At 44.9% G+C, this 23,451-nt stretch overlaps 1 protein-coding gene across 3 annotated transcripts; it reads left to right on the plus strand.

Moving 5' to 3' along the window:
- The first annotated feature begins 1,488 nt into the window (after window positions 1-1,488).
- Window positions 1,489-21,351, plus strand: UCMA (upper zone of growth plate and cartilage matrix associated). Of its 3 annotated transcripts, none has more exons than XM_060258044.1 (5): window positions 1,489-1,676; window positions 8,200-8,268; window positions 8,408-8,503; window positions 14,593-14,691; window positions 20,832-21,351. In XM_060258044.1, the coding sequence occupies exons 1-5, from the start codon at window positions 1,586-1,588 to the stop codon at window positions 20,927-20,929; spliced, it is 453 nt and encodes a 150-aa protein (XP_060114027.1). In that variant the 5' UTR covers window positions 1,489-1,585; the 3' UTR covers window positions 20,930-21,351. The 3 variants fall into 3 exon arrangements, with proteins under 3 accessions (XP_060114027.1, XP_060114029.1, XP_060114028.1); XM_060258046.1 differs by lacking the exon at window positions 1,489-1,676 and adding an exon at window positions 7,668-7,759; XM_060258045.1 differs by lacking the exons at window positions 1,489-1,676; window positions 8,200-8,268 and adding an exon at window positions 7,668-7,759.
- Window positions 21,352-23,451: the final 2,100 nt, after the last annotated feature.

Raw genomic sequence — 23,451 nt, forward strand, 5'->3', positions numbered from 1 at the left:
CACACTCTCCTCTTAGTGTAACAAAGCAGGAGTCAAGTGCACCTTTAAGACCAACCAATTTTTATTTAGAATGTAGGCTTTCGTGTGCTCTTAAGCACACTTCATCAGACAAGGAATCCAGCACAGTGAGCAAAATGTGCTTAAGAACACACGAAAGCTTACATTCTAAATAAAAATGGGTTGGTCTTAAAGGTGCAACTTGACTCCTGCTTTGTTCAACTGCTTCAGACCAACACGGCTGCCCGCTTGGATAGATCCTCTTAGTGTAGTGAGGGTCAAGCAAAATAAAGCGTTAAAACAAATAAAAACAAAGCTGGTCACCACAGTAATCATGAGTACAACATAGGCTAAGAACCACTTAACTGGAGATATTATAAGACTGCAATTTAGCTTGGCGGGGGAAAGAGGTTGATGGGTGTGGAGAAATGATCCCTGGTCTCCAACAAGTTCAAGCCAAATGCTGTGTATAAAGATCATCACACACAGTTTGTAGTAGGCGAGGGCATAGGCAGGATATAAGAACCATTCATCCATCAGATTTGTAGGCTGCTATGGCACAGAAATAGCAATAATATTTACTTTCAAGCACTCATGGATATTCTATGATCTGACTGCTGCCAAGTCAGGATTTCAAAATTTGAATGTTCTTTGGGATTATTAATGTTTACATCTCAGCAATGTTGCACTCAGACACAAATATTTTTTTGAATGCCCCCCCCCCACTCCCAGCCCCTGGGCTGGGCCAAACCCAGTGGTTATAGGGGTATCTCAGCAGTCTCTGCTGTGTCCTGTTTTTGAAATTCACTTTTAGAATGAATAGTCACTTTAAGATCTGCAAACATGCGTATCATGTGTATAGCATAAACTAATGGTCACAAGTTTGAAAGTAAAAGGCAACAAAGAAAAGCCTTTAGGGGAACTTTTTTAAAAGTTTCCCTGGATGTTCATTTAGAGGTGTCTTGTTTCTGCCTTATTAATAAGGGTAACATTGTACTGAAATTTACAAAATTATGGCATCATGGATACCTTCATTTGGTAAATGTATGGCTGGAGTCGCTGAGAGCAACTCTATAAAATAGCTATTCAGAGGTCCCTGGGGAGAAATGCCTTGCCTCAGCTGGCTTGTTAAAAGGTTCTGCCTCTGAGCTCAGAGACAAGTAGGAAGGGTGGGGGGAAAGGTAGCATCTGGGCTACCTCTTAAGAGATGCTAATACCAGCTACTTGAAGAGACAATGGGCATTCTTTTCCTCTAGGCAGGAAACGGAGGGGAGAGGGTATTGGGCTAGACCAGCCCCAGAGACTATCTCCAGGAATGAGCTGGAGATTTCCCGGAACACATAGGGGTTTCTCAGAATGCCTACCAGGAGACTTCCTGGGGGACAACAGGAAAAGAAGCCTAAACCTGGGTGGGCCAGGTAATAAGGAGTGGAGAGTGATGTAAAGTGGGTGGAGTCAGAGAATTAGTAAAAGTCCTTGCTCTGAAGAGCAGGGGGCTCTTCTATGTGGGAGCTGGACTGGAAGGCAAGAGACTGCTACTCTCCAGCCAGTAGCCAGCAGCCATATTTGACCATGTGGCTGGGCCTGGATGGATGCAGGAAGCCTGAAGCGTGAGGTATCCTTAGAACCCTTTTGTAACTTACTAAGCTTAGATGTGTCTGCTCTGCTTAAACATCTGGGTAGGGCAGGTGTTTAAACCAGGGACAGGATATATATTGAATTTATAAATTCAATATATATAGTTAGTTGGATTAATCCAATATATATAGATACTCTTGTTATTATAGTATTTCTCAGCAATTTAGTTCATACTTGCAATCACTAGATTAGATAGTTATATATAGCTTTGTGAGCGCGTTCATTTATGTTATATTGGTGTGGTAAAGTTATCACTAACTTAGCTCAGCTCTTTACACTGTTGGAACTTTAGCGCTTTAGAATCTCACCAAGAACTTAAGCTCTTACATTTATTAACACTTAGCTCTTACACCTGAAGATTTAAATTTACTGAATCTTAAGCACTGTTTTTATAGATAATTCTACAACAGCAAATTCTAAGCACTTCATTTTAACTGTTGAGAATTTAAATACTATACATCAGGGGTGTCGAACTTATTTGTTATGAGGGCCGGATTTGACATAAATGAGACCCTGTTGGGCCGGGCCATGTGTATCATAAAATGTAATGCCAGGTAGCGGACATATAAACTTTATAAAGGGCACAGACACACACAGATTTTTTTTGCTTAAAATAAAACATGCTTAAAATATTAGCCCGCTTGCAATATTTTGTTTTACAGTCTCTGATAAATGTCACCTCTTGCTATGAATTATCGCATCAAAAACTGCAGACAATGTCTGTGCTGTTCCAGTCCTGAATATGTGCTGTTCAGGTGTGCCCATCTGTAAGTTGCAAGCCTACTTTTGATTCATTTACATTCATTACAGACATCTCATGGTCAATGCTTTGAGCCTAAGACCCAGAGGAAAACATGAAGCGGCTGGGCATTGTGAGCTTTTGTACAGAAGTTGCTTCAAGTACTAGTCAAGAACATGTGAAGGCACCATGGCACAGACTGAGGGCTATGTGCTTGCCTACAAAACTATAATTTCCTCCAGACTACACCCCACTCTCTGCTCTCTGTACTATACACTAATAGATTCTATGAACAATCAACATGTCACTGAAAATAACACCGCATTATTCATTATGAACAACTGTTTGCTTCATATTTTTTCCTGCATGCACCTGCTTATGTACTGCCAATTACTGTCTTGACTTGTGAAATGTTTGCTAATAAAAAGTCAATCTATCTAGCCTGTCATCTTGTAAGAACAATAAGAACATAAGAGAACCCATGTTGCATTAGGCCAATGGCACTTCCAGTCCATGTTGGATCAGTCCAAACCTCCCATCTCCCACACAGTGGCCAAAAAAAACCAGGCACCATCAGGAAGTCCATCAGTGGGGCCAGGACTACTAGAAGCCCTCCCACTGTAGCCCCTTCCCAGCACCAAGAATACAGAGCATTACTGCCCCAAACAGAGAGTTCCAACAATAAGCTGTGGTAAATAGTCACTGATGGACCTCTGCTCCATATGTTTATCCAGTCTCCTCTTGAAGCTGTCTATGCTTGCAGCTGCCACCACCTTCTGTGGCAGTGAATTCCATGTGTTAATCACCCTTTGGGTGAAGAAGTACTTCCTTTTATGTTCTAACCTGACTGCTCAGCAATTTCATTGAATGTCCACGAGTTCTCGTATTGTGAGAAAGGGAGAAAAGTACTTCTTTCTCTGCCTTTTCTATCCCATGCATAAACTTGTAAACCTCTATGATGTTACCCCTCAGTCAACATTTCTCAAAGCTAAAGAGCCCCAAGCATTTTAACCTTTTAACAATCTTAGAACAAGTTTGGTGTAGTGGTTAAGTGTGTGGACTCTCATATGGGAGAACCAGGTTTGATTCCCCACTCCTCCACATGCAGCTCCTGGGTGACCTTGGGTCAGCCAGTTCTCACAGAGCTCTTCTCTCAAGAGCAGCTCTCTGAGAGCTCTCAGGCCCATCTACCTCACAGGGTGTCTGTTGTGGGGAGAAGAAGGGAAAAGTGATTGTAAGACACTCAAAGACTCCAAGTGAAGGGGGTGTATAAATCCAATCTCCTGCTTTATACTTCCAGAGTCAGGAGGCAGGGGTTCTGGATCAGAGAGTGTGGCCTTCTGATAGCCCTCAAGTCCTGGCACCTTTTTCAGTAGGAATAGGGATGGGCATGAACTGGCTTACAAACTAAAGTTTGTGATGAATTTTGGCCAGTTCATGAAATGAAATTTGTAGCAGGTCAGCGGGTTTGAACTTTCCACAAACTTTCGAGCTGTTTGTGATGGATCGTGAATGGATACATTTCCCAACATATTGTCTCTGTGCAATCTAAATGTTTACCAAACTTCAAAGCAACATAACTTGGAGGGCATGTAGAGGAGCATCCAGGGAAGGTCTCCTGTCGCTTTGACGTCTCTAGCTTGCACAGGATCCATTCCACACACCCCTGAAACTACTGAACTTGCACTTGTCAAAATGACTGCCTGTCATTTCCCCAAAAAGCACTTTCCTGGGGGACAACTTCTTTCAGGGGCTGTAACTTGGACCCTGTAAACCCAATCTTCACCAAACTTGAGGGCAGGTAGAGGAGAGTTAGTTGTTAGTTTGGTGTCACTAGCATGCCTGGGCAGGGGTGTGTGTGTCAAGCGTCGGTATTTCGAATAAACAAGAGGTTGTTTGATACAAAGACTTGTTTTATTGATAATCTGTTGATGATGATGATGGTTTCCTTGTCCAGTGAAGTAGGGGCTGCGGTGCTCCCTTTCGCCGATTCTTTGGGGCGACTGGTAGTCTTCTTTGGTGCTGACACGCTGGGCTTCGGAGTAAGGGGGGGCCTCAAGGTCGTTCTGGGCAGTTAGTAGCCAGATGATTTAGATCCCCACACCAGAAACAACGTCATGGAGTAGCCGGCTTGTTGGCTCCCCCAGAGGTGTTAGCCTTTTTTCCTTCGGGTTTTGCCCCAGACTGAGACTCACATCCCCCTTTGCTCCCTTGCTGCTGTTGACGTTGTGGGGCCACTCTTTTCATGTTAGTTTCTACTTCGCCTGCTAATTGCACTCACCCCACCAGCATGGTGGGATGAGCTTGTTGCAGAGCTCTATCCAGCATGCTCGCATTCAGGCCCCTCTGAAACTGTTCTATTTTTATCAGTTTGTTCCAGCCCCGAACTTTGGCCGTGTTTGCCCGAAATTTGGCCGCATACTCACGCACCGATTTTGACCCTTGCTGCGTGTCTTGGAGGGCTGTCACCGCTTGAGTTTCCTGGAGTGGGTTTTCATACTGCGTGAGTAAAGCTTGTAGGAAAGCAGCTACTGTATCTAATTCGGGGCTTCTGGTCTCGTACAGACTTACGTACCATAGTTTGGCAGCCCCTTTCAGCTTCGACCCTAGGTAGTCCACTCGACTGAATTCATCAGGAAATGTATTCCCCCAATAGTGCATGTAGCTATTGGCTTGGATGGAGAAGTACTCCACCTTTTTGGGGTCCCCGTTGAACGTTGCATCTAGTTCCCATCCTCGACCGTAGTCTCAAGGGACCTGTGGTGGTGCCATCGGTGGTGGCATTGGGGCTGGTATTGGTGGTGTGGTAGGTTGTCTTACCAGGGGGGGTATTCGTGCTCCCCTCAGGTCGGCGGGTCTCAGTACCCGGTCGAGCTGCCTTCTAATTTCTTGCACCATGAAGGTGGCATTGGCTTGAATCTCATCCCTCAAGCCCCTCGCCATGTCGGCCATCTCATTTCTCACCATCTGGAGTATTCCTCGCTCATCAGGTTTGACCTTGTCATCTTCCCCATCAGGGCCAGGTTGTTCAAGGGCTTCACCTTCCTCCCCCTTATTAGGTTGGGGTTCTTCTTTCTCCCCGCCGCCGACGGGTTGGGCGCTCTCGTGAGCGCTTTCTGGGCTGCTCTCCCCAATCATTACCCTTACTCTACGGGAGTGTCGTGTCAGGATGGCCTCCCTCTGAGCTGGTGCCTCTTCCATCAGGGTGGTGGAAGTTCACGCCTCCCAATTTCGGGGTGTGACGAGAAGTTGCTGCACATGCAGGGGAGATCCTCACCCCGTGGCCCGTCGAGCGTCTAGTATGTGCCATGGTGGGGTCCGCACTTCAATCTCATCCTCTCGGCTCTTGCCTTGTCCTCTCTCCAGAGGGTTCAAGAGTTCACTGTTATCTGGAGCTCTCTCGACCATTCAGTCAGAAAGTTGCCAGTTCAGTTAAATTCCAAAAGGATCACTCTCAAAATGTCAAGCATCGATATTTCGAATAAACAAGCGGTTGTTTGATACAAAGACTCGTTTTATTGATAATCCGTTGTTGGCTCAAGGTATGGTAAACTTTTAAAACTTAACTGACATAACAAACATAAGGGGTTTCATTTCAAGCATTACAAACAATTAGTGTTAGAGATAAACATATGTATCCATAAGCCAACATTCAAATGGACCCCCTGTTCCTTTCCTATTGCTAAAAGACTTACATTACTACACTGGAAAGAGAAATGCCCACCTGTATCCACAACTTTGTCAATAGTAGAACATAGGGTGTGTAGATTACAAATTTCCATGGACATATTTTTAGATATTAGGAAACCTTTTATAGATGCCTATCTGTAGACCTGCCACCACTGTTGCTATATGTTTTGTGTTTTTTAAAATTTATTTCTAATTGGGGTAAGTAAAAAGAAAACAAACCATTTACTTTAACATATATTGGCATAAAAAGTGCAGTGACCCTAATCAGATCCATACCAGAAAAAAGATCAAGTCCAATGGCCCCTTTAAGACAACAAAGTTTTATTCATGCTTTTGTGTGCATACACTTATACTTGAAGTAGTGTGCATGCACATGAACATTTATGCCTTGAATAAAACTTCGTTGGTGTTAAAGGTGCCACTGGACTTGAATTTTTCCCTGGTGTTTAAGACCAACACAGCTACCCATCTGAATCAGACCAGTGACACCTAACAGTAAAATACGCTATTATAGCCTATGAGTATTTCATATTAAAGCAACAACTCCAAGTTGTGATTGCTTTTAAGAGTTGTTCTGTGAATTTCTGCAATTTATAGTCTGTAGGGTGTTTTACAAACACCAGCACAACTTTAACAGAAAGGAAGAAGGCAGTTCCATCCACCAATCTTGGTATCCAGCTCTGCAAAACACTCTACAGACTTTAAATTGCAGAAATTCACAGAACAATCAGTACATTCCACAGAACAATCAGCACAGTCAACAACCATCTTCCTTTTCTTCACACCCCTCCCAACCCTCCGAGCAATTAACACAGAACAATGGTCACATTCAACAGCCAGTTTCCTTATCACTACCCTTCCAGGAAGCCCCACCAAACAATGGGCACATCCACAAACCTATTGCCCTTTCACCACACCCCCTCCAGCCTAGAAATAGCAGCTCTCCAGCAGCCCTGGCCTCACTCAATGCACAGCAGCCAGGAAGGTCAGAGCGCCTGCTCCGGTTGCAACGCCACTGAGGATGTTCTCCGCAGCCGAGAACGAAACGTCTGGAAGAAAAACTTTCTCCAGCAGAACACGGCACTTGAGTCCGAAAGATTCTACAAACCCTAAAAATATAGTGTGTTAGTTAGCCCTCTTTTGCATAAGACACAACTACTCAGAAATGAGACTTGTGTCTTTCCTTTTGTCAGAACAGTGCCCTCGCACTACTTTCTCAGTAGTGAGGTATCCCTCAGTTGCTATGAGGGTTAGCTAATGTAAAGTTAGAGCTCTGGGTGGTTTGTTTTCTGTATATTTAAAATTTTGATTTTTGTTGTTTTTTAATAATGGTATTGACTGACTGCTTAGCTCTTCATCACTCTTTTGCTTCAGAATGTCAAGAACATGGTGCACTGTGTTCTGCCTGTGTTGATGTTTCCATGCGGCTTTCAAACTGTTTAGGACAGGGGGCAAGGAGCTGCCAACTCCAGTGCCACTCAAGGCCCCTCCTCTCACCTTCCCGCTCCTGAAGGGAAGATACTTCCCTCTCTGCTTCGTTTTCTTGAAGGAAGATCAGGTAGTCTTTTTTGTTTGTTTAAAAGCACTCCTCTAAAGGTCGTGACATTCATTTTTGTGTCAGCGGGAATCTAGCAGAGATGGACTGGAAACGCGTGCTTTCTCTTTCCTGCCTCATGGCTTTCATGCTCCTGACTGGTACGTACGGCAATTTGTAATAACACCCCAGAAGGTTTAAGGTGCAGCAAATCTACCCTATGTCTGTGGGGCAAAAGCTGGCAACATTTGCCAGTTTAATGGATCAGGGAGAGACAGGCTTCTGATCTAATCAAACTACCAACCGCAACTGAGTTTTGTCAGCAATACTGCTCTTTAAATCACATGCAAAACAATGGGTTAAACTTAAGCAGCTGTTTGGTTTTTCAAACCTTTTCAGGAAAAAGAAATATAGAACCTCTCTTAACAAGAAGATACTCTGCTGCCCTCTGCTATTAGAAGCACACTGAAAAGCATTAGTAACTCAGACTGGTTGGATGCAAAGTTGGCAGGGGTTTTTTTTAAACAAGTAGCAAGTTCAAATTATCTGAGATTCTCTTTCACTGAATTCAGACCTGGGTCTCTGCTTTTGTCTTGTCTAGTCCTGGAGGGAGGCAACACTGTGACCGTGGGTTCCCAGAAATCAGCTGCTGGCGATTCAAGCAAGGAAAGTAAGTGGGCAAACATAACACCATCAACTATGGAATGGGGAAGAGAGAACAGAAGGCATATCAATCCCTTCTAGAATATTATCTATCTCCCCTTCCCAGTTTCTCACCAGTGATCAGACATTTGTTCCCCTGCTTCCAGATCTGAAAAAGAGAGTCTTTGTGAAGGAATCAGATGCCTTTAACTTTTTCAAGAAGAGAGGCAAAAGAGCTACGAAATCCAGGGATGAGCTCAATGGTGAGACTGGATGGTTTTTACAGAATGCTGGGGGGTTTATTTCATGCTTCTTTCATCTCTGGCACTCTCTTAAATTTTCTGCCACATTCTATTCACTCACCAGAGTCCATAGTTTTGGATTAGAATACACTCCTCAGTTTTCTTCTTTGATTTTAAGGAATACATGAATGAATGAATCAAAACTTACTTATACAGTGGAGTGAACATTGTTTATTTTTCTAGGTGAGTACTGAATAAATGTTATGTCTTCAATCTGTAATTATGAAAGCCCGATGCAGAAAAGAAGTTCAGTGGAAAGGTTACAAAAACAGTATTTATGCAGTTCTTTGAACAAATACATTTTCTTTGAATTGTCAATATGCACATTTACATGTCACTTTTCTAAATTACCTGAGATGGTGCTTGCGGCATTGAACGAGCATTAGCTGCCAATTGTTTTTGAAGAGGAGCAGTTTCTCAATTGGTTAAACCCTTCAACGGTATAGATTGCTTAGGAGGCACTGGTTTTAAATTGTAACTATGTTTTATTAGTTTTAACGTGAATATGAACGTTGTTAGCCGCCCTGAGTCCACTTGCAGAGAGAGCGGGATGGAAATGTAAAGTAAAATAAATAAATAAATAAATACCGTGGGAGGTGCAGGACAGAATGGTGAAGCTAATATAACTGCTCACAATATAGAGACTCCTGTTCTAAGCTGACTTTGCTAGTTTGCTGATGAGGGAAGCTTGATGACCAGCAACTTTCGGCACTGAACCGAGATTGCAGTCCTAAGGACACTTTGATCAATAGATCTGCTTAGGATTGCTTTGCAAATGATCATTTTCAAACCTTCTTGGCAGAAATACAGCAAATAGCATTCAGAGAAATATGTACCTGACTCCATCGATGCAATGGTTCTAATGGATGGGTGGAAAACTAATCTACATGCACAAAATGTTCACTGAATGCAACCCCTCCCCCCCAAAAAAACGAAAATTCTGCTTACATCTATTATCAAGGACAAGTGGAAGCCCTTAAGACTTGAGTGTGTGGGGTAAATCCCATCTTCCCATCACCAAGCATGGCTTGGCTCAATGTCTCCGCTGCCACCTCTGGGGCCAGCTGTGACATCTGGGAGCTGGTCTGGGCCCAGACTGACTCCTGGACTCTACCACCACTGGCTCTCCAGAGAGAAGATAAATCTCTTGTTTCTATATGTACAGACATTTTTTTTGTGGGGATCCCTGAAGTTTGCAGGATTCTTTATAGTCAGTGTGGCCCTGACCCACAGATTTAGATATTCATGGATGGGGCCACATTTGTCTGTTTTGAAATTTATCTATCTTGCCTATTTCCTTCCCAAATGACAACACCACAGCGGTGATCAGGACCAACCGTTCACGTTCTCCACGAAAGATACTGTGTGGACCTAAGGACACTGATCCAGACCAGGGGACTCACTTTGAGGAGTGGTAGTAAGGACTCCACCCCTCTACTCAGTGTAGCCTTCCAGGAAAACTAGCTGCATGATCAGGGCACTGCTGAATCCCGAAGCAACAGGACTTCAAGGGGGGGGGGGGTTGTAATGCTTTTGTGCTTGGAGAGCTCAGTTACAGCTGAAGCTGGAGACACATGGTCTTTATATTTTTTTTAAAAGCTAATAGGATCAATGAGAGAAAGTGGGATTCCAAGCAGACCCACTTTGTTAGCGGGGACATCACTGAATCCTTCCTTCCCTGTGCTTTTTACTCAATGCAAATACCTTCTTTCCCTACAGTTTCTATATAGGAATAAATACAGCTACCATAGTGTAATTTGGCCCTCATGTGCTAGACATGCTCACATGTGAGATGCCCACCACCCACTAGAAGGGGCCAAGCACAGCTGAAGGCAGGAGAGGAGGGGCTATAGCCACTGTCCTCACCACCACGGCCCAGATGAGAGCCAAGCAGCCCTGTGGCACTGCAGGGAACCCTTTGCTTTCCTTGATCCTGGCCACTAGTGGCCCTCCCAAGCAGTGACCCACCAGGAACTTGTTTGGTTAAGTCCAAGGGCTGGTCCACTCTTGACCAAGGATGGCCATGATCGATGCAAATGAATTAGCAGGAACACAGAATGACTTAAATCAGCAATGTTGGGGGGGGGGGGATACTCTTCTCAGCAGGAACTCTTTCCCATTGTGCTTTTCCAACACGCTTTCTCAAGGGAGAGCCAGTTTGGTGTAGTGGTGAAGTGTGTGGACTCATCTGGGAGAAGGGGGTTTGATTCCCCATTCCTCCACTTGCAGCTGCTGGAATGGCCTTGGGTCAGCCATAGCCCTCACATTGTCCTTGAAAGGGCAGCTTCTGTGAGAGCCAGTTTGGTGTAGTGGTTAAGTGAGTGGACTCTTATCTGGAAGATCCGGGTTTGATTCCCCACTCCCCCACTTGCAGCTGCTGGAATGGCCTTGGGTCAGCCATAGCCCTCACATTGTCCTTGAAAGGGCAGCTTCTGTGAGAGCCAGTTTGGTGTAGTGGTTAAGTGAGCGGACTCTTATCTGGGAGATCCGGGTTTGATTCCCCACTCCTCCACTTGCACCTGCTGGGATGGCCTTGGGTCAGCCATAGCTCTGGCAGAGGTTGTCCTTGAAAGGGCAGCTGCTGTGAGAGCCCTCTCCAGCCCCACCCACTTCACAGGGTGTCTGTTGTGGGGAAGGAAGATAAAGGAGATTGTGAGCTGCTCTGAGATTCGGAGTTTGTGGTGAGGTATAAATCCAATATCTTTTTCAAAGAATGTTAAGGATATCATGTCACATGATAAGATGGTTTTTTAAAGTTCATAGTAATTGAGATAGTATGGAAGGTTCACATTATTTGCAATTCAACTGGGTGAGGAGCTTTAAATTAGATGTCTTCTGTAAGTCCCTCTTTGTGGTTTTCAGTGAGACCTAAGAATATCCATCTGTGCACACACAAAGGCATGCCAGTTTGCTTTTCACGGCTTCTCACAAAGAATCTGGAGAAGTGCAGCTTTGCAAAATGTTGACATTTCAATGCTAGACATCCTTAGCTTCTTTGGATCAAAGAGTCCATGCAGATATCAAATGAGTACCAAACCACTTTAAGGCTGCAATGCAGATACATCCTCTGTAATTATTGGTTTTGCTTTCTAGAAATCAGGGTCAGCTTGAGGTATTTTCCACCCTTGACTAGGAAAGATTTTGCTTCCCCACCTCCCTTTTCTCAAGCAAGCAGCATGCAAGAGGAGCAACCTCCTGGCCTACAAAAACCTTACACAAAGGCATACGCATGCAACAATGCATCACAAATATGTGGTTCATCTACCTATTACAGTTCCACAACCAACTCTTAAATATCTTGGTATGTATGATCCACTCAGAGCTATCTCAGGCCGCGGTCACACTCACCATTAAATCTATCCCTAACCCGTCGCTATTATACCCCGCAGCTTTTTTTACAACGAATTTCCTGATCAGACTTCCCTCCATCCTTCAGTTCTAAGCAGCGTTGGTCCCGTCATTGGTTGATCTGAGGTCTCAACCGGACCTCATTTTTTGAGATGGCATTCCGCACTCGCGCAAGCGCAGTACCATGGGATATTATGCTTGGCTTTTTTTTTTAAGTGCCAGAAAAGATGGGCGATCTGCACCCCCCCCCCCATTTAAACACCCGGAAAGGAAGGGGAAGCCCAGGAGTTCTCACCTGGCGGGGAGACAGCAAAGGTGGGTGATCTCCCCCCCCCATTTAAACACCCCGACGTGGTGTTTAAATGGGGGGGGGGCACGGCAACTCTCTTCGCTGTCTCTCAGCCTGGCGGGGAGACAGCAAAGGTGGGGGATCTTCCTCCCCCCCATTTAAACACCTCACCGTGGTGTTTAAATGGGGGGGAGCACGGCAACTCTCTTTGCTGTCTCTTAGCCTGGCGGGGAGACAGCAAAGGTGGGGGATCTTCCTTCCCCCCATTTAAACACCCCGACGTGGTGTTTAAATGGGGGGGAGCACGGCAACTCTCTTTGCTGTCTCTCAGCCTGGCGGGGAGACAGCAAAGGTGGGGGATCTTCCTTCCCCCCATTTAAACACCTCACCGTGGTGTTTAAATGGGGGGGAGCACGGCAACTCTCTTTGCTGTCTCTTAGCCTGGCGGGGAGACAGCAAAGGTGGAGGATCTTCCTCCCCCCCCCCATTTAAACACCTCACCGTGGTGTTTAAATGGGGGGGGGAGCACGGCAACTCTCTTTGCTGTCTCTCCACCTAGCGGGGAGACAGCAAAGGTGGGTCATCTTCCTCCCCTGGCAGGGAGACAGCAAAGGTGGGCGATCTGCCTCCCCCCCCCCCATTTAGGAAAGGTCCCCTGTGCAAGCACCAGTCGTTTTCGACTCTGGGGTGACGCTGCTTTCACAAAGTTTTCACGGTAGACCTTTTATGGGGTGGTTTGCCATTGCCTTCCCTAGTCATTACACTCCCCCCCCCCCCCCAGCAAGCTGGGTACATATTTTACCGACCTTGGAAGGTTGGAAGGCTGAGTCAACAATTGCTGGTGCAATGATATCATTTGGAGTGGGCTCTCGCAGGGAAGCGGATGTGCGCTTGTGACGAGTCGGCTACAATGGAGCATTCAAACATAGAAAGTACGTGCGGGAGTCGTCGGAAGCATTCTGGATTTAATGTACTATCAAAAAAGTCCGCTTCTCAGTCGTGGCAGTTAGGGACACAAATGAGCCAATGACCATTGCCAGATGCTGATGTTTGGACAACCGCATAAAATCTGACATGCATCTGGCTTTCATCCATGCCCATCTCATCAGTTTATGTGCGTCTGACCTCAGCCCCAGTTGGTTTTAACACAGGGTGGCACAGAAATGTTTCAAGTATCTAAGACAAACCAAAGAAAGAGTTGGGTGCCTCTGAAAGTGAAGCATACCTCTCTTCCGCCACATGCCTTGTCTTTGCATCTCTCCTCCAAGACTGACTCTATCTAGTATCGCTCATACAGCTATTGCCTTAGGCAGAAATAAAAATGTAAAAAGAAACAGCCTTACTTAATCTTCCATGACTGTGAACACAACCCAAATTCTTATGCTGATCTGAAACCCCCAATCTGGTACACTTCGCAGCAAAAGCAGGTCATGGTATGCTAGGAGTGTTTTATCTACACTTAATTTGAAAACTTTATCCCCTCTTTGGACCTTGGAATACTGCTTCATGATTCCAGATTGGACGATTGCAACAAGTGTTACATGGGGCTGCCCTTGGAGGTACCCTGGAAACTTCTGCTTGTGCAAAATACAGCAGTTTGCCTTTGGGTTGATTTGGGCAGTGCTTACATGTAATGTCATCCATGCAACAACTGAACTGGCTGCCCGTGTTTGTGAGGGACAATCCAACTTTGAATCTTGAAAATTCTTCATGATCTGGCACCTGTATTCTTGCACTCTTTCCTTAAGTAGACCTGCTTGCCATCTTAGATAATTTCAATGCCTCCTTTGATAGCTGCTTTCTTTTCCCGAGGAACACCTGGTCTCTAGAATACGCTTCGTTTTTTGGATGGCAGCACCTACCACTTGGAGCACTTCCAGACAATATGGATGAAGTTCCTTCTGTAATTTGAAGGCCTAGGTTGTGATTCCAATGAGTTTTTGCCTGAAGTGTGGGTGAGGAACCCGTTTGCCATCTCAACAGAAAAACATTCATACTTTGCTGTCTAATCTGAGCAGTTATCGTCCTGCACTGAAGCAACTGAGACATTTCAAGCCAAGAGAAAGCAACGTGAAAGGGCTCACTTCAAAACTGGACTACTTTGGATGGGGTTTTGTTTTGGTTTAATATTCCAGATTCACATTACTGTCACTACTCTGGGTATTGTCTGCAAGACTCCAACTGGATTGGATTTCAAAGAGCTGGGGTTAACCCAATCATTTGGAAACATTGCACATTATTTTCTGAAATACTGTGGGGCTTTAACATGCATGTGAGCTGGAGGTTCTCTCCCTTTTGCCTATAGCAAAGTAATAAGATATGTACTGAAATTATTCCATATAAAGATGAAGCAACCTTCCCTTCCTCTTCATACCCTTCCCCACTCTAACACTATGTTTGTTTTTTAATGCAGTGGAGACCCGTCAGATGCTGGCTGCTGATGAACAAAGGAGGGAATACTACGAGGAGCAGAGGAATGAGTTTGAGAATTTTGTTGAGGAGGAACGTGATGGTAAGAACGTCAGACCAGAAAGTATGGCCCAAAACAGGCACTTGTTACATGGGTCAAGACTAGGGATGCTCTCCATGCCTTCCTGCCTGATCACTGCAAGCTATGAGGCACATGCATCGATATCCTAGCAGTTAGCACAGGAGAAGGGGGAAAGTACAAGTTTGGGTGGTGCCAGCTCTTGTCAACAATTGCCTTATGGCTTAAATCCTGATTTGGATGGACAGAATGGCTGTTGTGCAATGCTAGCAACTGCAAGAAAGGGATCTTTCTTTGCTCTCGGGTACTACTGCAAGAGTCTCCATTTCATGCGATTTCACTGATAGTTTTTAAGACAATGGCTCTCAACATGCAAGTCATTTGATATTGCTAGGGCACACAAGATCCTTATTGTCTAAGGTTTCAAATAGTTCCGACTTTGTTGAGATAATTCAAAAGAAAACAATTCTGTACTGATTTAAAACAACCTTTAAAGACCTGTGCGAGAAATAAGCAAGTAGCAGCTGAAACATACTCTAGAAGTGGAAATTGCTGTAGCCAAGATAGTACGCTCGTTGCGCAAGAACTGTTAAAACCCTACACTCAGTTGTGTACATCCAATGACTGAAAACTTCGCCAAGTACTTTGATACTCTGGGAAGTCCAGTAGTCATTTTGTTGAGCAGGCAATTGTGGAGACTCTTGATTTAGCCTTAACTTTCCCATCAAAGCAACCCTGCCGTCTACCACTTTCAAAAGGCAAGATTATTGCCATGAGTTGCACTAATTGGGATCTTTACTCCTTGATAGAAAGTTATAAAAATGCGTTGGTTCTTTTCTTGTTTAAATGTTGAAGCTATAATCCTATGTAGAATTAGATGAAGATGACATTTGAGTCACAACTGAGATCTGCAATAGGAATAAGGGCCATTTCCAAGTGCTGTGGGACAGGGCCACTGGAAACAGGAAATCTAGCATTGTTTGCATCCCCACCACACGTCAGGGCTGCTGATTGTGAGATATGTCCATGGATGAAGTGACACATGTACAATCCCTTACCTGTTTCTCAGGAAATGCAGTCCTGGAATGCCTTTGGATTCATTCCCAAAAGGGATATTAACAAATTGGTATGAGCAGCTGCCTTCTTGTATTTGTGTCTCTTGACCACAAGCAAAAATGCTTCTTCTTATATTTTTTTTCCTACCCATATACAACAGGATAACTACATCATTCCCCACCACAACCAGACAACTAACATTAATGAAGGTTTCACCACTGCCCCGAGAGAATATTGATACTGAGGTGGACAGTCTTTGCCAGTCATGTCACTAGAAGTGAGCATTAGCCCAGCTAGTTTTCTTCTCCAGAAGACATTCTAGTCAAGTTATTTGGACAGAGGAGGCATTAAAAATATTTCTAAAGCTACAGAGACTCTGGAAGGAGCACAGCCAGGTACAAGCTCCTTACCCTTACAGAAAAACATGCAAAGAGGCACAAAGTGAGCTTACCTTCATCTGTAGCGTGGCAGGGGGTAATGTACATCACATCCCTTGTATTGGCAGCAATATACACAACAGAATATTCCATTGGGGACAATCCAGACTAATCTGTCAGCTGTACTCCAGTGGGCTGCTACAGGAGGTGAGATGGGTGGAAGGGGGAACTGTGTATGATATGACCTGGTTTTCTCCTGAGATATAAAACAACTTACAGGATGTTTTTATGGTGGCTAAAAAGACAATAGGAGCACCCAAGAAAGCAAATTAAGCCTGCATTCCAATGAAATGTGAGCATTAGAGCTGTGCCAGCTGCCTCTGAATTTTATGTATCTCTGTAATTAAAATTCTCAGAGCTACAACATGGCAAAGATATTCAGTTGGTTTTTTTCCTCCTTCCATATACATGTGTGGGATGCAGGTGAAAATACTGATACCAGTATATTATCCCCACCTAGTCAGATGTAAGGATTGACTAGGTATCAACCAATTAGACTCTCTTATGGAATAAAGGTAGAGTTTAATAGTTTTGATACAGGAGTCAACCCTCTACCAGAGGATTGCCAGGAATGAGGTTAGTGGTTACAGACAGCAAAAACATACTCAACACATGGGCAATTGTGGCTCTTCCCCCTCTCTCCTTTTCACACAAGTTGTATATCAGCCAGAGATAACACAATTGGTTCACACCTTCCCAAGGCCATTCACATAGCCTGGGTTAAGGGAGGCACTTGGTTCTCATGGCAGTGATTACTAAGAGCCAGCATGGGTTTCATAAGAACAAGTCATGTCATGTCAGCATGGGTTTCTCAAGAACAAGTCATGTCTCTTTTTTTGAGAAAGTGACTACTTTGCTGGATCAGGGGAATGCTGTAGACATAGTTTATCTTATTTGCAGTAAGGCTTTTGATAAGGTTCCACATAATATCCTTGTTGACAAGTTGGTGAAATGTGGCTTGGATCCTGTTACTGTTAGGTGGATCTGTAACTGGTTGACAGATCGCACCCAAAGAGTGCTTGTGAATGGTTCCTCATCCTCTTGGAGAGGAATGACAACTGGAGTGCTCAAGGATCTGTCCTGGGACCTGTTTTGTTCAACATCTTAATGATTTGGATGAAGGAATAGAGGGAATGCTTATTACATTTGCCGATGATGCCAAATTGGGAGGGGCTGCAAATACAGTAGAAGACAGAAACAGGATGATCTTGACAGGGTGGAAAATTGGGCTAAAACCAATAAAATGAATTTTAATAGGGATAAATGTAAAGTTCTGCATTTAGGTAGGAAAAATTAAATGCATGGTTATAGGATGGAGAGTCTTAGTAGTAGTATGTGCGAAAAGGATCTAGGGGTCTTAGTGGATCATATGCTGAACATGAGTCAATAGTGTGATGCAGTGGCTAAAAAGGCAAATGCAATTTTGGGCTGTATCAACAGAAGTATAGTGTCCAGATCACGTGATGTGATGGAATCGCTTTGCTCTGCTCTGGTAAGACCTCACCTGGAGTATTGTGTCAGTTTTTGGCACCATATTTTAAGGATATAGACAAGCTGGAATGGGTCTTGAGTGCTGTATCAGAGACTTGGTTTCTGTTCATGAGTAGATGTCTATGTCTATTTCAAACAATGCAACAATAGTGTGCTTTTTCTATGTAGGGTTGCCAACTCAAGGTTAGGAAATTCCTGGAGATTTAAGGGGTGGAGCCTGGAGATGGTGGGGTTTGAAGAGGGATAGGACCTCAGTCGGGTGCAATGCAATTTCCTGCTGGGGAATTTGTTGCCAATCTCCAGGTGAGGGCTGGAGATCACTCAGAATTACAATTGCTCTCCAGATTGCAGAGATCACCTCCCCTTGAGGTGGGTGGGGGAGTGAATGCCTTCAACTTGGGTGGGTGGGAAGACAGCAAGGGGGAGCACATGCCCAGAGCCCCCTTGTAGAGCCGATTGTATTTTCTTCACAATGGGCCTTACTCCTAGTATATATATATAAATAAAACTGTATACTTGCACCCTATTGCTGCATTGTTTGAAATAGACATAGACATCTACTCATGAACAGAAACCAAGTTTCTGATACGACACTCAAGCACTAGAATGTGGATACATGCACAACCCAAATAAACACTGAGCATAATTTAAACATTAAGTTTCCATCAACAAGAATAATGCAACATAACAGTGTTTACAAAGCGGCCTGGGACTAACAAAACATACTCAATGCCTACTTTACTCAGCGTTTATGTTTGTTCTCAATACATGCTGAACGTCCTGCTTGCTTTCCTAGTTGAGGCTAGGTGGATGTCTCTTGGGCTGGGGACAAACCGCAGATGTGGATTTACTGAGTACAGAGCCCTATAGGGCACATATGGGGAGAGGCAATCCATCAGATATGTTGGTTCCAGGCTGCGCAAGGCTTTGAAAGTCAGTACCAAAACTTTGAAGCTAATCAATAGGTAGCCAGCGCAAACGATGTAGAGTTGGCTGAATGTGTGCCTGCGCAGACGATGCTTCATTTTGCACCAGCTGGAGTATCCAGATTAGCCCCAAAGGCAAACCTGTATAGAGTGAGTTAACACTAATCCAGTCTGGAAGCGACCATTGTATGGGTCACCGTTGCTAGGTCCTGAGGGGAGATGTAGGGGGCCAGCTGTCTGATCTGCCAAAGATAATAAAAGGCTGACCTGGCAACTGCAGTGACCTGAGCCTCCGTAGAGAGTGGGGCATCTAGGATCACTCCTAGGCTCTTCACCTTCTGCACCAGTACAAGCATTGTGCCATCCAGGACTGAGCGCCTGATATCCAACTCTACTCCACCCTGGATCAGATACTGGACCTCCATCTTTGTTGGATTAAGCTTCAGCTGGCTCTGCTACAGCCACCCAACCACAGCCTCCAATGCCTCAGCCAGATGGTCTGGGGCGGAGTCTGGGCAGCCCGTCCACGAACAAATAGAGCTGGCTGTCATCTGCATACTGGTGACAACCCAGCTCAAACCCAAAGGCCAGCTGGGCAAGGGGGCACATATAGCTGTTAAACATAATTGGAGAGAGAAATGCCCCCTGGGGCACACTACATTCAAGTGGGTGTCGTGAGGAGACTGTGTGCCAAGCATCACCCTCTGTCTCTGACTGTGGAGAAAGGAGACCCACTGTAAAGCAACCCCCTGAACTCCTATGTCAGCAAGGTGGTGGATCATAAGATCATCGCTGACTGTGACAAATGCTGCTGCAAGTTCTAAATGCAGCAGCAGCAGCAGCACTGACCCATCTCAATCCAGGTGCCTCTGGAGATCATCTGTGAGGACAACCAATGCCGTCTTCATCCTATGGCCTGGGAGGAAACTGGACTGGACTGAATCAAGGACAGATGCGTCCTCCAGGAAAGCCTGAAACTGTTCAGCCACCACTTTCTCAACCTTACCCAGAAATGGAAGATTTGAAACTGGGTAGTTGGCCAGGACCGTAGGGTCCGTTGGTTTCTTTAAAAGCAGACAAATCACTGCTTCCTTCAACCCCTCTGGGAGAGTCCCTGAAAAAAGGGACAAGTTGACTATTTTGCCCAGAGGGCCCTGAATGCCACCCCTGCAAGCTTTAATCAGCCAGGATGGACATGGGTCAAAGAGGCAAGTGGCTGGCTTCACAGCTGACAGGATTCTGTTAACATCTTCCCGAGAGTGAGCTGAAGTGGTCCAAAAGTGGGCCCGAAGACAGACAAGGGACTTCCAGTTCCCTTACTGTATCAACCATGGCTAGGAGATCCTGAGAGAGACAGGACTTTATCTGCAAGACAGGTCACAAAAGCCTCACAGCCAATATTCATTCCCTACCATTCTGCTTGCTGGATGGCAGTGTAGTTAAGGATAAGTCTGTAATCTGCTGCAATGATTTATGTTGGTACCAGCTATCAATGTAGACATCATCTCTTTTACTGCCTCATTTAATGTCTTGTAATCCCACAATCTGCATTGCTCACACAATACCACACATCAGGCAGTTTATTGTTCTCATTGCTGCCTGCATGTTCTTTGGCTTTTCTATTCTTAGAACTACTGCACTGTTCATTGGATGGCTTATATTTTATTACATTTCCCCCCTTTCTCTACTCTGCAGTCTGCCTTGTGTCTGAGGGAGAAAGGCAGGCTATAAGTGAGTTCAGCCCTTCTGTATTGAAACTGAGGCCTCTGCCATACTCTCAAGTGCCCATCACAGATGATAGATGTACCTGTAACTACACAAAGGAAATTAAGGCATGGGGAGCCTCATTGTTCAGCGGATGTCATAGGGCATGTTAACACCAGCAAGTCAAGAGGTCAGGCTATCAGGTGAATTCCTTCTTCTATGCGGCTGTACTGGCCCGGAGCCTGTTCTACAGGAAGGGGAGCTAAAAATCGAATAAAATAAATAAGTAAGAGGAATATTTCAAGTGTTCCAAGTCCAGTGGCTCAGACTTGATCCCATTTAAGACACGGTCTTTGGTTTAAATCCTTAAGTGTCCAATATACCAATACCACACCTGGTTCTACTGGTGTTACTCCAAGCTTGGCATTACCCACAAATATTTAAGAAACCATCCCTTGGCCGTATTTTCCATTCTGCCTGTGTCCTTACTAGTCCCTGTAATTAAACAGGTGCCGTGTTTCTAAAAACCACCTCTCTTTTCCTTCTCCAGAGCAGGATGAGAGAAGCCGAGAACAAATTGAGCAGTGGCGTGAGTACCACTACGATGGCCTCTACCCACCATATTTGTATAATCGCCACATTGTCTAAAGCCAGCTGGAAGAAGGGACTGCACGCAGCAAGAACGGGAATTGTGGGCTGATCATGCCCCTTGGCAAGGACCATCTCCAAGGCAAAGTTATTTGTGCCATGGCTTCCTTACTGATACTTCTCTGTTGAATCTGTTGGCATGGACTGTGCTCCTAGGCTGCTTTGCTTTGTATTTGAGGTGCCTGCGGATAGAACCTGGACTTTGATGCGTACAGCAAACAAAGCAAAAAGGATAAGACCTGTATATATCTGTGCAGTTTGATTTAGAGTAAGCTTTTATTTAAAATAATCGTTACATTTGGAGGGACAACAAAGCTGGTTAGTGGAAGTAATTGGAGTATCTGGAGCTTTTTAAAATTAGAAGGCAAAGATATTGTCTTAATGTTGCATTTGTTTAATAAAGGTATTTTAGCCTATTGCAATACCTCTTGTTACTTCACATTGTCAAATACTTGAAAGGGATTTTCCTGTTTAATAACTCCTTGAAATATGCATGAATTACCAAACTGGATACATTTACAAATAAACAGATTTTGCATCCACTACATGGTTGACAAGATTAGAACAGAACTCAAAATAATTAAAAGCTTTTCCCATGTAAAAAAATCTAGATTACCTGAAAATTCCCCCACAACAGTGGTAGGAGCACAGTGCATAACTGGGTTTTGAGACAGTTAAGTCTCCTTTTATAGGATCTCTTGCAATTTCTATTCTACTCAGTAGTAGCCCTCTTAGTTGAGAAAGAAGGTTCTCCATTTGTCAGCACCATCACGGACTGTTATAAATAGGGACAGACTGTTAAGTAGTGTGGATCTGAGAATGGGGAACTGGCTCTTTCCTACAAATTTCATTCTTTGAAGAAACACAGGGAAGCAACCACAACAGGAAAGCCTCTCAGTCACTCCCAGCAGAGACTCCATAGGATGCCAGATTCCTTCTCTTTTAGCTCAGTGAACTCTTCCAAAGCCAAGTATCACCAAGGCCTATTTCTCCTAGATATACTAAACCTGAATATGGCACAAGCATTTAGGGTTGAGGGAATATAGCACTTTGTACTTTAGAGATGAATTAAACGAGGACATTGGATCTAAAACCTGGATCCCAGAGAAGACTTAGCTGGAATTTTTGTAACGACAACAATCTTAGCACCATGAAGCATAGACTCCTGTTTGCCTACTGGAAAACAAACACAGAAGTCTCATTTTCCCATTCTGAACTCCACCTTATTCTGAACGAAAGCCGGTCTTATCTTTAGCTGTAACAATGCCTACAAATCAAAGCCCTGCATCAAGAAAAGTTGAAACTTGTTACTTGTATAAATGATATAAAGTTAAACAAATCTGCAATTTATTTCTGCTCTTAGAAAGGCATGGGGAGGAACCATGCACACCACAGGGCACGGAAGTCCCGTCCCCACCCCCCCCACAGCCACTGGAAACCCCAGTTAACATATCCATGACGCCTAAGAGAGCCAGTTTGGTGTAGTGGTTAAGTGTGCGGACTCTTATCTGGGAGAACCAAGTTTGATTCCCCACTCCTCCACTTGCACCTGCTGGAATGGCCTTGGGTCAGCCAGAGCTCTAATAGAGAGCCAGTTGGGTGTAGTGGTTAAGTGCGCGGACTCTTATCTGGGAGAACCAGGTTTGATTCCCCACTCCTCCACTTGCACCTGCTGGAATGGCCTTGGGTCAGCCAGAGCTCTAATAGAGAGCCAGTTGGGTGTAGTGGTTAAGTGCGCGGACTCTTATCTGGGAGAACCAGGTTTGATTCCCCACTCCTCCACTTGCACCTGCTGGAATGGCCTTGGGTCAGCCATAGCCCTGGCAGAGGTTGTCCTTGAAAGGGCAGCTGCTGTGAGAGCCCTCTCAGCCCCACTCACCTCACAGGGTGTCTGTTGTTGGGGAGGAAGGGAAAGGAGATTGTGAGCCGCTCTGAGACTCTTCGGAGTGGAGGGCGGGATATAAATGCAATATCTTCATCTACCTCACAGGGTGTCTGTTGTGGGGGAGGAAGGGAAAGGAGATTGTGAGCCGCTCTGAGACTCTTCGGAGTGGAGGGTGGGATATAAATCCAATATCTTCATCTACCTCACAGGGTGTCTGTTGTGGGGGAGGAAGGGAGATTGTGAGCTGCTCTGAGACCCTTTGGAGTGGAGGGTGGGATATAAATCCAATATCTTCCTCTACCTCACAGGGAGTCTGTTGTGGGGGAGGAAGGGAGATTGTGAGCTGCTCTGAGACCCTTTGGAGTGGAGGGCGGATATAAATCCAATATCTTCATCTACCTCACAGGGAGTCTGTTGTGGGGGAGGAAGGGAAAGGAGATTGTGAGCCGCTCTGAGACTCTTCAGAGTGGAGGGCAGGATATAAATCCAATATCTTCATCTACCTCACAGGGTGTCTGTGGTGGGGGAGGAAGGGAAAGGAGATTGTGAGCCGCTCTGAGACTCTTCGGAGTGGAGGGTGGGATATAAATCCAATATCTTCATCTACCTCACAGAGTGTCTGTTGTGGGGGAGGAAG

Source organism: Heteronotia binoei, chromosome 17 (genome assembly GCF_032191835.1).
Source record: "Heteronotia binoei isolate CCM8104 ecotype False Entrance Well chromosome 17, APGP_CSIRO_Hbin_v1, whole genome shotgun sequence".
NCBI lineage: Eukaryota > Metazoa > Chordata > Lepidosauria > Squamata > Gekkonidae > Heteronotia > Heteronotia binoei.